Below are 14593 nucleotides of genomic sequence, written 5' to 3' on the forward strand. Positions count from 1 at the left end.
TTACGAAGTTGGCAATCTTCCTTTCAGTGTGGTCTTTTAGTATTATTTAATTGCATGTAGATGACAGTTTAAAGACCCCTTGCAACCTTTCTGGGGGAGAGGTAAAAAAAAACCTACGAAGAATGTCACTGGTATTGGCCAAAACATCCAAACACTGGACAATTAGTTGCAAATTACTCAATTAGGATCACACACACAGCAGCAGCAACATCGCCCCCTATGGCTAAAACTTGGCAGGACCTTACTGAAAAAGGGTCTTGAGACTTCAGTGAGGCTTTCCTGGGCTAACTTGCGAATAATAATAATAATGTAGTGAGTCCAACTGAGTCGCAGACGTTGTCTTGGGAGCAACACTATTTGTTACATCAACTCAACACAACATAACGTAACCTACACTTGGGTGTTGAATGCCCATCTAACCACACTTCAGCAGAACTAGACACGGTCCCGCTATCTCGGTCTGGCCCACGAGCTGGGTCCCAGACCGCATGGCTAGAGGCTTCTTCAACCCGATGTGGATCTTCTTCACAAACTACCCAAAGAACCCCGAGCCCCTCACGGGGCCCCTGTTATATCGGCCTTGGCTGGGGCTGGCTCCTCCTCTCGCCCCGCCCACCTTCTAGATCTCTCGAGCTCTCTCCCGAAGGCTCCCGAGAGCTCTTTTATTCCACGTGACATCCCAGAGGCCCCCGTGCACCGGTGGCCCCCCTCCAATATCATTCGGTCACATGTCGGTAGGTCAACCAGCATATCATGCCCCAACGTAACCCTGGCTTGCTGACACTCCCTCTCGCTCCCTCACCGGGAGCCCGTACCACACACTGTACATGGTGCCTCCGTGCTAACCAGCGCTCACCCAAGCCCCGCTAGGGCTGATACTACGCCCAGTAACCGGGCTGCACATAATGACAACACATTATCCGCCGTGGCCTCGCAACCCCGGCACCACACAGTGACATTCACAGTCACTACAATAATAAATAAATCGCTGCAATGGCTATGTACAGCTCACCTTTTGATTGACACAGGCTACACCCGGTGTACCTCATAACGACAGAGCGTCGCTTCTTTATTCTTGCAGGGGGACGTCGGTGAAATCGGATATCCAGGAGAAATGGTACGCTTACTCCCCACTCTTTTTCATGAAATTGTATATGTTACCATTATGACCATGATCCTTTTGATAAGATATATACATTTTTAACCTGTGCTAGGGTGAACCTGGGACTTCAGGGGACAAGGGTGAGAAGGCTTCAAAAGGCTTCAAAGGCAGAGCGGTACTTGTGCCTGATTGGAATACATTTCAGTTGTTTTTGCATGCAGTTTACCACACATAGCGCATATAATGTTGCACCTATGCACATATCAACTGCTCATTTATCAACGTTACACGGTTCAGCTGTAGATGCACTCTTTTCATTCCCTATAATAGCCATCCACCGACCTCCTTGAATCTTCTACTACAAAAAATATTTTCCTATTCAAATCGTTAAACTTTATTTCATTAGGGCATACAGAATAACAAACCCCTTATTACCCCTATTGTCCATGCACATAGTGGAGCATGTATTTATGGTTCCTGTCAGAAAGTACTGTTTTGGATTCATAAAGGCAGGTACTACTGGTCCCAAATGATCACTTAGTTTTGTACTTAATTTATAATTGGATGCAATGTACTTGTTCTTGGATGCTGGTCGAAGTGGAAGATTAGGCCACATCTAGAGAGACTCGCTAGAGTGGAGGCCACCTCTAGTCTCTCTAGAGTCTCTCTAGAGGTGGCCTCCACTCTAGAGTCTCTCTAGAGGTGGCCTCCACTCTAGAGTCTCTCTAAAGGTGGCCTTCACTCTAGAGTCTCTCTAGAGGTGGCCTCCACTCTAGAGAGTCTCTAGAGGTGGCCTCCACTCTAGAGTCTCTCTAGAGGTGGCCTCCACTCTAGAGTCTCTCTAGAGGTGGCCTTCACTCTAGAGAGTCTCTAAAGGTGGCCTCCACTCTAGAGAGTCTCTCTAGAGGTGGCCTTCACTCTAGAGAGTCTCTCTAGAGGTGGCATCCACTCTAGAGAGTCTCTAGAGGTGGCTTCCACTCTAGAGTCTCTAGAGGTGGCCTTTACTCTAGAGAGTCTCTCTAGAGGTGGCCTTCACTCTAGAGAGTCTCTCTAGAGGTGGCCTCCACTCTAGAGAGAGTCTCTAGAGGTGGCCTCCACTCTAGAGTCTCTAGAGGTGGCCTTCACTCTAGAGAGTCTCTCTAGAGGTGGCCTCCACTCTAGAGAGTCTCTAGAGGTGCCCTTCACTCTAGAGAGTCTCTAGAGGTGGCCTCCACTCTAGAGTCTCTCTAGAGGTGGCCTTCACTCTAGAGTCTCTCTAGAGGTGGCCTCCACTCTAGAGTCTCTCTAGAGGTGGCCTCCGCTCTAGAGTCTCTCTAGAGGTGGCCTCCGCTCTAGAGTCTCTCGAGGTGGCCTCTACTCTAGAGTCTCTCTAGAGGTGGCCTCCACTCTAGAGTCTCTCTAGAGGTGGCCTCCACTCTAGAGTCTATCTAGAGGTGGCCTCCACTCTAGAGTCTCTCGAGGTGGCCTCTACTCTAGAGTCTCTATAGAGGTGGCCTCCACTCTAGTGTCTCTCTAGAGGTGGCCTCTACTCTAGAGAGTCTCTCTAGAGGTGGCCTCCACTCTAGAGTCTCTCTAGAGGTGGCCTTCACTCTAGAGAGTCTCTCTAGAGAGGTGGCCTCCACTCTAGAGTCTATCTAGAGGTGGCCTCTACTCTAGAGAGTCTCTCTAGAGGTGGCCTCCACTCTAAGAGTCTCTAGAGGTGGCCTCTACTCCAGAGAGTCTCTTTAGAGGTGGCCTCCACTCTAGAGTCTCTAGAGGTGGGCTCCACTCTAGAGTCTCTCTAGAGGTGGCCTCCACTCTAGAGAGTCTCTAGAGGTGGCCTCCACTCTAGAGACTCTCTAGAGGTGGCCTCCACTCTAGAGTCTCTCAAGGTGGCCTCTACTCTAGAGAGTCTCTAGAGGTGGCCTCCACTTTAGAGACTCTCTAGAGTGGAGACCACCTCTGGAGCAACTCTAGAGTGTAGGCCAGCAATGGCTTGAGCACAGAACGTCAAGGCTGTTCCTTTATATGGTATGCTAAATAATGTGAAGCAGTTCAGATGGCTAACTGTAAGTATTCCAGTAATCTTCTCGAATATTTTTTTATATTGTATTCATTATGTTTACTCAAAGTGTTTGTAGGCTTGAAGAGCATCACGTCGCACAGTCTGTATGGTACTGGATGGCCTCTGATGGTGTTTGTTCACGTTTGTTCATGAGCCACAGTTGACGGGCGTTTTGCATTTGTGTTGCAGAGTGATGTGGGTCCGCCTGGCTCTGCAGGGACTCCAGGAAACTTTGGAACCCCTGGGCCTCCAGTACGTCGTGATGTCTATGGCTCTTACACATTCTCATAAAAGTTGTATTCCAATGGCAAAAGGTCTCATGAATTTATAATTTAATTGTCCGCTTGGGATACGACAGATTTCCAATAATAAGTTGGTGTTACTGTCTGATAAAAACTAAATATTTTTTGTCAAATTTTTACCGTTTCATTTATATTTCTTTTGTTTATACATCTTATTGTGCAAATGTTGCACCATTAGCATACATGTTTCATGAGCATAGTATTTGCATATAATTATAAAAATGCGTGAGTAATTGATTTTCACAAGCGTGAATAGCTGACTGTATTGTGAGTGTTATAATTGCCTCATCGATGTAAGATGTGTTTTGCTTGTTTATTTTAGGGACCCCAAGGGACAAATGTACCTCCTAAATTGGTGAGATGGTAGAATAAGACTCAAACACTACATTACATGCACCTCCGCTTAGCACAGTTGGCTACGTACGGTACGAAAGGCGTTCACCATACATACAGCTCTTCATTTGTATTTTTGTCAAGTATTGCCTTTTTATTAAAAAAAATTATGTAATTTTAAAGCCGTTTGGAAACTGGCACTTGTTTCATAATAATCATCATCAACGGTCACATCTCGAGAAGGAGGACGTTTCAGGGAACTACAGCACGTGGTGGCGAGATGTTATCTACCTTGCTTGGTATACAGGAGGTCGTGGGTTCAATCTCGAACCTGCCGCCTGTATATTTGGAGTTTGCGTGTTCTGCCGCGGTCGCGTGGATTTTTGTTCTCAGGGTCCTCCAGTTTTTCCCTCCACATTTAGAACGAACGTCACGCGTTCAGAGTATTTGGCTGCTGTACATTTCCACGTGATGATAAGCCCACTTCGTTGAGCTATCATTTGTGATTGCCAGGCCGCATCGGAAAAAGAGCTACATAGCTCCAGTCGGTCCTTACCTGATAAAATAAAAAATAGTTGAGTAAATAGTAAAAAAAAGTGAAGAGATAGTGACACCAGCGTTTGGCATCACGCCGCTCTTGCAGAGTCCCTCAGCCCGGCTCGCCCTGCCTTGATGTTGCTGCTGGGATCTGGCCCATTTCGGCCGCACTCAATCGGCGCGTGTGTTTTGATCTTAAAGTGGGGCAGAGGTCGCTCGGTGGGCAGTTGACACCGCCAGAAGTTTCCACCAAAGCCATTACTCAAAAAAACTGGACCAGGATCTCAGGTGTCTCTGATTTGGGGTTTTAATATCTGACGAAATATTTCAATAAAGCGCATCTTCCGAAACACATTAGAATGGCTTTTGTGTTGCATTACTCAACTATGTGAGCGTCTCACAATACACTTGCATGTACAGCTGTTAATTATTGTAGAGTAATAGACTATCTTGCTATGGATTTTTAATGCATTACATTGTTTGTTTCAATTGCAGAATTGCGAAATAATGAAACAAATCAGAGAAAACTGCCGTGAGTAGTTTTTATGAAAGCATTCAGATGTTTTATTGATGTGAGTTTGAGGTGTTTTTGCATCACATGTGAAATGAAGGCATTACTAACACATTGATTTACTTGTTTTACAGCTTGTTGTAAAGGTAAGAATTTTTTTCTTATATTAAATAAACTAGCTTTACAAATTCTTCGGTCTTTCGGTACAGTCACGTAGATAGGTTCACGTGACTTTACCGAAAGACCCACGACTCAAGAATATGAATTCCTGCAGTCACGAACGTTTAAGTCAAGATTTAGCTTTACAAATTATTTAATACGAGCGGGAAGTACCCGGTGTTGTCCGGGCGAAAAAGACACACAAACACATCGACTTACACACACACACATGGACTTAACAACAACAACGGCCATTCGCCACTAAGTGGCGGTGACGTCACCACGACGCTTGTGCCAGGCTATGTGCACCTTGAGGCCACGTGAAGTGTCGGAATACCCGTTGGCAGGAGGTCACGGGGCAGACCCAGGTGCCACGGGTCGACTGACTGAGATGACTGGCTGATGCACCACCTGTGCCCCCTACTGTGCGAACTTGCTGTGCTTTAGCCACCCGGCGCTCCGCTCGTTATTGTGAGCATCGCTCCTCCACCCTCCGTTGTTGTTAGAGGGCGACTGCCTCCAACTGCCCAGCAGCGTCTTTCACGAGCCTCCTCCACAGAGGCCGATCTTGACACCGCTGGTACCAGTCATCGGCAAATCCACTCAGCCCCAATCCTCCTGTACCACATCACTCCATTTCTTCTCTAGCCCGTGCCGTGCCTGTTTAGCCTCCTCTATCCGGCCGAACAAAAGCTGTTTAGGCATGCGGTGACTGGGCATGCGGGCTACATGACCCAGCCAATGCAGCCTTGCCGGCCGGAGGAGCTCACCGATGGGACTTTGCCCAGATCTTTAAAAATTTGTGATCGTAGGCAGGCCAGCCTAAATGTTTCTAATCGGCGAAGATGCTCCATTAGGGGGGTCCACGTTTCGCAAGCGTAGAGAATGGAGGGAATGACCGTGGCCAAGAAGACTTGAAGCTTCGTGTGGAGCGACAGACCAGGTAGCTTCCACACAGCGTTACGCAACTGATGAAAAGATAATGCCGCTCGACTGATTCTGAGTAAGACCTCTGCTGTCAAACCGGAGCTGGTCATGAGCACACTGCCCAGGTATGGGAAACTCTCCACTCTCTCCACAACTGCCCCATCACCGATTGGGAGTTATGGGGGTGGCACAAAATACCCAGACAGGTGCTTAGTTTTGGTGGGGCTGATAGTAAGGCCCCACCTCTTAGTGTCATGCTCCAGATCAATGGCATACATAACTTCGTTGACCAATAGGGAGCCATCCCTTGACCGCACCTGGGCATCGATAAGCCTCCCATTATATCTGTATCAGATGGAAATTCCTCTGGTACAGCCATCAAAGGCTTCACGAACTATGTGGTCAAAAAAGATGTTAAATAATGTGGGAGTCAGAGGACATCCCTGCCGCACCCCAAGTTGAACAGGGAATGGCTCCAACTCCCGGCCACGTAGTTTTACCCGGGCCCGCTCACCATCATGGAGGTCCTTAATGATCGTGAGCAGAGGGTCAGGGACTCCGAAAGCACGAATAACAACCCAGAGCCTAGGTCTACTGATGGTATCGTAAGCCTTTACCAGGTCAATAAAGCACCTCTGCTGTAGTAAACGAACAGAAAATATGGCATCTGTGCAGTACTGCCCTTTCCTGATACCACATTGAGGCTCCGCAAGCCTCTCCTAAGCGTGCCTGGCAAGGCGATGTTGAATAATCCTTGCCAGGAACTTTCCCGGCACACTGAGGAGTGACATGCCCCTGTAGTTGTTACAGTCTGTGCGGTCCCCCTTCTTAAAGTAGTATGTACTGGCTGTAGTAGTAGCTACTATAACTACAGTAGTATGTACTGGCTGTAGTAGTATGTACTATCACTACAGCAATATGTACTGGCTGTCGTAGTAGCTATACTAGCACTATAGCAGTGTGTACTGGTTGTAGTAGTAGCTATACTAACTCTATAGCAGTGTGTTCTGGCTGTAGAAGCTATACTAACTCTGTAATAATAATGTTGGTTCTTTCGGTAAAGTCACGTAGATAGAAAAATAATAGTAAAAAAGTGAAAAAACCCCATTAATGTAGACTGTAGCCTGGTTTTTAAGTTTCGTGAGTGTACTGGCAGTCTATAATGTAGACTGTATCAAGCAAGAATAAGTCTACATTATAGACTGCCAATACGCTCACCAAGCTTAAAACCCAGGCTACAGTCTACATTATAGACTACCAGTACACTCACCGAGGATAAGAACCAGGCTTCAGTCTACATTATAGACTGCCAGTACACTCACCCAGCTTAATAACTATTTCTACAGTCTACATAGTAGACTGGCAAAACACTCGCCCAGCTTAATGACCATTGCTACAATCTAAACTATAGACTGCCAGTACACTCACCAAACTTAATAACCAGGCTACAGTCTACATTATAGACTGCCAGTACACTCACCAAACTTAATAACCCGGCTACAGTCTACATTATAGACTGCCAGTACACTCACCATACTTAATAACCAGGCTACAGTCTACATTATAGACTGCCAGTACACTCCAAATCAGAACCAGGCAACAGTCTACATTAGTGGTTTTAATATTCTTTGGTTCTTTCGGTAGTCACGTAGGTACAAAATAAAATAAATCACGACGTTTCGGGCGCAAAAAAAACATTAATGTAGACTGTAGCCTGTTTTTTTAAGTTTGGTGAGTGTACCGGCAGTCTATAATGTAGACTATCAACTGTTTACAGTTTGCCTCAACAGCAGATCATGCTTTCTCACCTGATGACGGACGCTTGTGTTGCACCCGAAACGTCGTGATTTATTTTATTTTATACCTACGTGACTTTACCGAAAAAAACAGAGTATGGGATTCCTGCAGTCACGAAAGCTTCAAATCAAGATTAGTGGTTTTATTTAATAGTTATTTCTTTTTATTAACTTTTTTTTCCATCTACGTGAATTTACCAAATGAACCAAAGAATATGAATTCCTGCAGTCACGAATGTTTTAGGTCAAAATCTATAATAGTTCTAACTTCACAGAGTTTAGTGGTGAGGCCTAGTCCCGTGCAGAGCCCCCAGCCTCGCCTAGATTGCCCAGCCGGCCGAGGTGGCACTTTGGCAGGCTGGGGCTGGGCTGCTATCCCTCACCGCCCACCCACGATCCCCTCTGCAGTAGTATATACGGCCTATAGTAGTAACATCTACTGACTCTATAGTAGTAACTGCACACATTGGGGTGGTGGAGGGGGGAGAAGAGGACATCACACTGTGAAGAATTCACCTCAGTGTTTTGTGTTTTTATTGAATTTTTTTTACACGAATGAGAATTTTTCCCCAACCTCTGCGGATCGCGCGTGTGCGTTGCTAGGGGTAATCACGGCTTTGTAGCGTATGCGCAAACGTGTGCTTTGGCGCGCGCTGAGCGGCGTAAGGAAATACATTTATAATAAATTGCACTGAATTGTTAATTTAACTACTTTAAAGTTACCAGATGCGAAAATGGAATAGCGCTGGCTCACCACGGGGTTATTGCGTGGGACCCGGGTACTTTTTTTAAACGTAAACCCCACGGTTCGCGAGCCAAGTTCTTCGCAAGTTTCGTCCACAGATAGAGAGACAGACAGACAGACAAAACATGACGTTTATAGGTAAGATAGTGTTACAAATCAAACATGCCTTTTGCGCACATTAAATTACTGGATAAAGTCCTCACTACCCTGAGAACACTGCTTACTGATAATCTAATTGCAATATATTGGGGCCCGTTTCTACACAATACATTCTCAGAATTAAAATTATGTTATTCTTTGCCATCATTGATAATTACATTTAAATAATTGTTTAAGTGGGGTTTTTTTTGTTTGTTGAGGAATGTGCCCTGTTCAAGTGGTGCTTCCTTTTTGGTGCTGTTTAGTGGTGTGTTTGACGATTATTCTCAAGTGCATCTTATTTCGTATTTCCTCTGGCTCGCTGAAGCCTTTCGAGCGCCCGACTTTCCCCGCTCCCTCGTTGTTTCCATTGTCCGTGCGTGTGACTCGCAGATAATTATTATCAGTTCAAAATCTTAAATATTTATTATAGTGGAGGAATCTGAAAAGCTTATAAAGCACTTTTTCGTAGATGTCCAGTAGGGGCAGGTTAGAAAGCTACAACAACAAAAAATACAAAAAAAACATGACAGGTGCAAAGGATAGGAAAGGTAAGGACATCTCCATATATATAAAAGGCAAAGTTGTGAATGTGTGTCTGTTCAAAATGTTTAGCGTACTTCCCGACATGCAATAAACTTGAAATTTGCCATGTGGGTACTTTCCAGATTGTACAGCATGCAAAAATTATAAAAATACACGGCAAGTGAGCTGTGACGTCAAATGTCATGTGACCCGTGCATGTGGAAGCGTAACGCATTGTAGTGTAGTGGTTAGCACGCTGTGTGTGTGTCTGTATGTCTGTGTGGGGAGCGATAGTGTAGCGGTTAGCGCGCTGCGCTATGAACCTGGCGACACGAGTTCGATTCCCGCTCACGGCCAACACCAGTGACGATTATCTGAACCGGTCCCGGGCCTCCCCTAGGTCGACTCAGCCTCAAATGAGTACCTGGTGCGGTAAACATCGCCACTGGGGAGACAAAGGCGGTCGAGCGTGGTGCTGGCCACCCACACCCTCGTGTACCGTTCCGGCCTTCATAGGTGCTCGCTAACAGCACTTGCCCCTACAGTCTGTTAAGGCTATATGGGGGATCTTTGTCTTTGTCTTTGTCTGTGTCTGTGTGCAAGCTTCTGCGCCTCCCCTAGGTCGACTCAGCCTCAAACGAGTAACTGCTATGATGTGTGAACATCGCCACTGGGGAGACAAAGGCGGCCGGGCGTAGTGGGTCCAAGTCCCTGGCGAAGCCGGGTAGTACAGCTAGTTATATATAAAACTTAACTCTCTTATTTAACCAGGTAAAGTCCACTGAGCTATTTGCTTAATTTTCAGAAAGGACCTGGCCACAAATGATAGCTCAATGAAGTGGCTTATCACGTGCAAATTTATAGCAGCCAAATAATCTAAAATATTACCTCATCTCACTATGATAATTAATTTGACCAAACACAAAGCAAGTTTTAGGGTAATTACAATAAATACAAGAGCCGATAGCAGGTCATATACAATAATTAAACGCTGTCTATAGGCATACTGGGTATTTAAATTTTTATTATTAAATTCACTTTCTCTGTGGCCTGTTCTCATGCACCCCTTAATTTTGTGTTTTTTTTATCCCTCTCCGCCTTTCAAAACTACTCTAGGCACATACACATGCACACTCTCCGCTGTGTTTCCAGTTGTCCCTCCCCAAAAGATCTGTTCAATCGTTCGGTAAACTCATTGTAGACATCCGTAGCTTTGCTCATTCATATTGAGCCTCACTGTGCAATCTTTATTTCTACGTGGAACAGAAATTGACAAAGAAGATGGAACAAATTGGAGGGGTGCATGGTTGGCATGATACTGAGAGATATGGAGAGGTCATATGCAAGTTAATGACACGGTATTGACTTAGGTAGGTAGGCTTGAACAAGAACAATGTTTCTAGAAGGGATGATGAGCAATGGACAGGGAGGGAATGCTTCCGATGGGAAGACAGCCGAACAGTGTTGGTGATGAGGTCGGCTCATGTGCGGGAGTTGGAGCATTGCATGACATAACGGAAAAGACACGGGGAAACCTTCATCCAGTAGTGGATAGATCACGGCAGGTGATGATAATGATGAAAGGATTGTGCATGACAGCGGCGAGATGTTTTTGTTTATTGCTTGCCCACCGCTGCTAACAGAGCTGCACGCGACGTAAAGCCATCACCCGGGGTGGTATTTGCGACGTGTGCAATAATGCCGAGTTCACCTCTCTCGAGTACCTTGTTGAACTTCGTGCAGGAACGTGCCCCCCATACCCACTGGAGCTGGTGTTCGCGGTGGAGATCTCGCCTCAAATGACACAAGCACTCTTTGAGTTGGTGAAGACCTCGATGGTGGAACTCCTTCGCGATGTGCTCATTGCCAGGAGGAGCTGTCCTCAGGGGGCCCGTGTGGCGGTCGTGACTTACAGCGGCTATGGGTGAGAACCACAACGCTCCGCTCATTCCCCTAGGCACAGTGGTTCTTAACTTAGGGTACACGCACCCCCTGTGGGTGCCGGATGGCCTTTGTAGGGGCGCGAGACATGGCCAGATTTTTCATAGAAGGTAAATAATCGAAAACACAAATTAAGCACGGGCATGTAAGTACAACTACTTTGTTTCATTAAAGCTATGTATTTATGAACAGTATAGACTTGTTTTACGATTGAGAACCAAAGTGATTAAGGCTGCTGTAAAGGTTTAGAACCACTGCCCTAGGACGTCAGGGATTCCTCCCTCATCGTGGACCTGTTGTGTGGAACTGGTCAAATGAAAGGGGAGTTAAAAACACGAAACGAAAAACAAGCTGTTGTAAACTACAACAAACATGTCGATGAAAATGAGAGATGTTGAAAAGGAAGAAAAATCCAAACCAAGGAAATAAACTACTTAGCGATTTAAAAAACCATGAGGGGAGGAATGACAAGGGATGCACTAGATTATGTCATGGATAACATTTTACGGTTTTGAAAAATTTGAAAATTATTCAATTAAAAAAACTTTATTTTAGCAGGAAAGGCCCACTGAGCTATATAGTTATTTTACAGAAGCGACCTGGCAATAAATGATAGCGCAATTAAGTGGTTTATCATGTGGAAATTTATAGCAGTCATATATTCTAAACACACGTTTATTATAAATTGGGATTACACACAGCTGCAACATCGCCCCTTCTGTGAAACGACAGCAGGCTGTGTCTGTGGAACGTACAGTAGCGCCTTCATTTGCCATGACTCGACGCTATAAGAATATCCCGAATACCAAACCAACTAAATTAAGATATCGTTTTATGTTGAAGTACTTCTAAAACTTTAAGTAATCAGTAACCATTGACTGATTTTAAAATTCGCTTGCAAAACTATAGTTGATGGTATTGCCTACACTTTTTAGGATTTGCAGATGAACGGGTTACAACTAAGTACAGGTGTAGATAGAAGTTAAGCAGTGTTGTTTCCAGATGCATAAACATTCTGGGATGTGGGGTCGTCCTTCACGTTTCCATCGGTGACAACCACTCTGCATCACCTACAGAAAGTGACATTGGTCATCCTGCCTATGACAGCAAATATATACATCCAGTTTACAGTTCCAGTTTATGAAATTTAGCGATAGATTATATTTTTCCAGTTCCGATTTTTTATTCGGTTTAACCCTCAAAGTTGGACGATGTGAACGACGATGAATGAGATGCAGAGGATGGTGACAAGATGCAGACAGCACTCAATTTCCACCTCGGTGGAATTTCAGACGTGAGTGAAATGAAGGTCTACACGAATCGGTGCCCACAGTGTTTTCCCACCGTGGGCACCGCTTCGACGATCACCACATTGCGGGCCTTCAGATGCGCTCCTATGGCCGTCTGGAACGATCTTCCGATATTAGGAAGGAAGCCACTGGAACTTTGCACTTTTCAAACTAGTTTGAAAACTCATTTTTTTCTAACTTCTTTTTTGTCTTAAGTTTGTACTTCCACCCGCACCTCCGATTAGCATGGTTGGTTACGTATGGTGCAAAATAAGTTCAACATAGATACACTTCAAAGGATAGCTACATATTCAGTCAACCCCCCACAAAGCAGAAATCTAACTATTATATGAAGACACAGTTGTAAACGCTGTATTATTTCTCGTAAACATCAGAGTATTTATGACTGTGACTTGTAAATGGTTTTCTTAACCACACCTTGAGTCATGATGTAAATCATTATATTGTGCTGCGCTTTCAGACCCTCCGCTCAGATTCGACACAAAATCCACTTCAGCGACTACAGCGACAAAGAGACGCTGAATCGAACCATCAGAGATCTACCATACGTCAGTGGACATAGCGATGCCAATCTGAACACAGCCATGAAGCTCATCGGGAGAAACACTTTCAAGAGAATCCGGTCCGGAATCCTTGTGAAAAAGATGATTGTGGCTTTTACAGCGATGGACTTCGTAGATGACACTTTTGGCGCGTTGCAGAGAAGTCTGGCAGCTGAGAATATTTCTGCAGTGTTCGTCGGTTTTGAAAACCAGAAAATCGATCAAATTGACAACCAGGTAATGCACCATATAGTCTAATGTGTACAGTGAATGTCGATGTATTTTTGAGAGTAAACTTTATTTTACATATTTTTTTCATAAAACATGTTAGCCCCGATACGAATGCTAAATACATTTTGCTTTCAGAATTAAGTGCGAATGCCAATTTTGCAACAACAACTAAAAAAACTTGAGAAATATGGACTTTCGAGTGGAAAAATGGAATGTTGCTATTCTAAAAAGAAATGGAGTGGCATCCTTGACAGTTTTATTTCAGACTAATTTTTAACGTGGATCAGTTTACCGTGCATTCACATGCGATCAGTGGCCATGATTTGGGGTTGCACGTTAACTCAGGAATAGACATTGGCTGCAAAGTATTGTGAGGAAGTGACAACACACGCTAGTGGGCAAGAGGAACATTTCCAGAAGTGGCGTCGGCTTTAGACATGCAATGATTCATCCCCACCCCGCTCTGGAAGTGATTCAATACATTATCACAATTTGGGGCTAATTCAAGAGAAATAAAATTTCCACATTTCTTTCACTCATGTATGGTTTTGTAAATAGTTGCTTCGCCATGGTGTCAAGACGTTGATACCTCACCTGGTATACAGACCTTGACGCCTGCTGCAAATTTGGAATTTGCATGTTCACCCCATGGTCGCGTGGATTTTTCTCTTGGTCCTCCGGGTTTTCTCTCCACATTTAGAAACACGAGTGTTTGGCTGATATACATTTCCACCTAATTATCCACTTTGTTGAGCTATTATTTGTGGCCAGGTCGCTTCTGAAAAAGAGATTCATAGGTCAGTGGGCCTTACCTGGTAAAAAATATATGTAGTTTTAGATTATAATAAACCTCATGACTGACAACAGAATGGGGAGGCCTTAATGAAGGAGTCGATTGACCATCACTGCAAATTATTGTTATTAATATTGTAATTTCAACACAATTATGGAAATAAAAAAATAGACGTTTCATCTGCTCACAGGTGCACTTGTCTTCTTCCATCCATTGTCTTTGCAGGGCAGTGACACGTTCTTCCGGGTGTTTGTTCTCCCACAACAAGAAGCAGCTCGAAAGGAAGTATACAATGGCATTCTGAAGTGTGCTATTTGTTTTGGTAAATATATCTTTGCATGTTTTTTTGTATCTGCATGTATACCATGTTTTACATTTTTCTACCGCGTAATTTAGTTACTCGAATTGCGTTAATGGTACAATTAATTCAAAGGGTATCATTAATCAGAATCTCAAAGGCTTTTTAACTACTATACATTTTGCAGTTTACCGGCATAAAAAAAAACTCCTTCATATTTATGTAGTGAGTCCAACTGAGTCGCAGACGTTATCTTGGGAGCAACACTATTTATTCCGCAACTTAACACAACATCACACAATTTACACTCGGGTCTCGAATGCCCATCTAACCACGCTACGGCAGAATTAGACACGGTT

At 44.6% G+C, this 14593-nt stretch overlaps 1 protein-coding gene across 3 annotated transcripts in view; it reads left to right on the forward strand.

Annotated features, from left to right (window-relative positions):
- Positions 1-14593, forward strand: part of LOC116938843 (collagen alpha-3(VI) chain-like) — a 123206-nt gene that overhangs the window by 92302 nt on the left and 16311 nt on the right. For 2 of the 3 annotated variants that reach the window (XM_076054439.1, XM_076054429.1), the window contains 7 exons: positions 1082-1117; positions 1215-1277; positions 3336-3398; positions 3771-3803; positions 4814-4850; positions 4964-11043; positions 12831-12969. In XM_076054439.1, the coding sequence (XP_075910554.1) occupies positions 1082-1117; positions 1215-1277; positions 3336-3398; positions 3771-3803; positions 4814-4850; positions 4964-5046 (315 nt within the window). In that variant the 3' untranslated portion in view covers positions 5047-11043; positions 12831-12969. Of the gene's footprint in view, positions 1-1081; positions 1118-1214; positions 1278-3335; positions 3399-3770; positions 3804-4813; positions 4851-4963; positions 11044-12830; positions 13150-14161; positions 14259-14593 lie in introns of those variants that run through there. The other variant, XM_076054427.1, reaches the window with a different exon arrangement.

This window comes from Petromyzon marinus, chromosome 4 (assembly GCF_048934315.1).
Source record: "Petromyzon marinus isolate PM22_M1 ecotype Great Lakes invasive population chromosome 4, UKy_Petmar_22M1.pri1.0, whole genome shotgun sequence".
Lineage (NCBI taxonomy): Eukaryota > Metazoa > Chordata > Hyperoartia > Petromyzontiformes > Petromyzontidae > Petromyzon > Petromyzon marinus.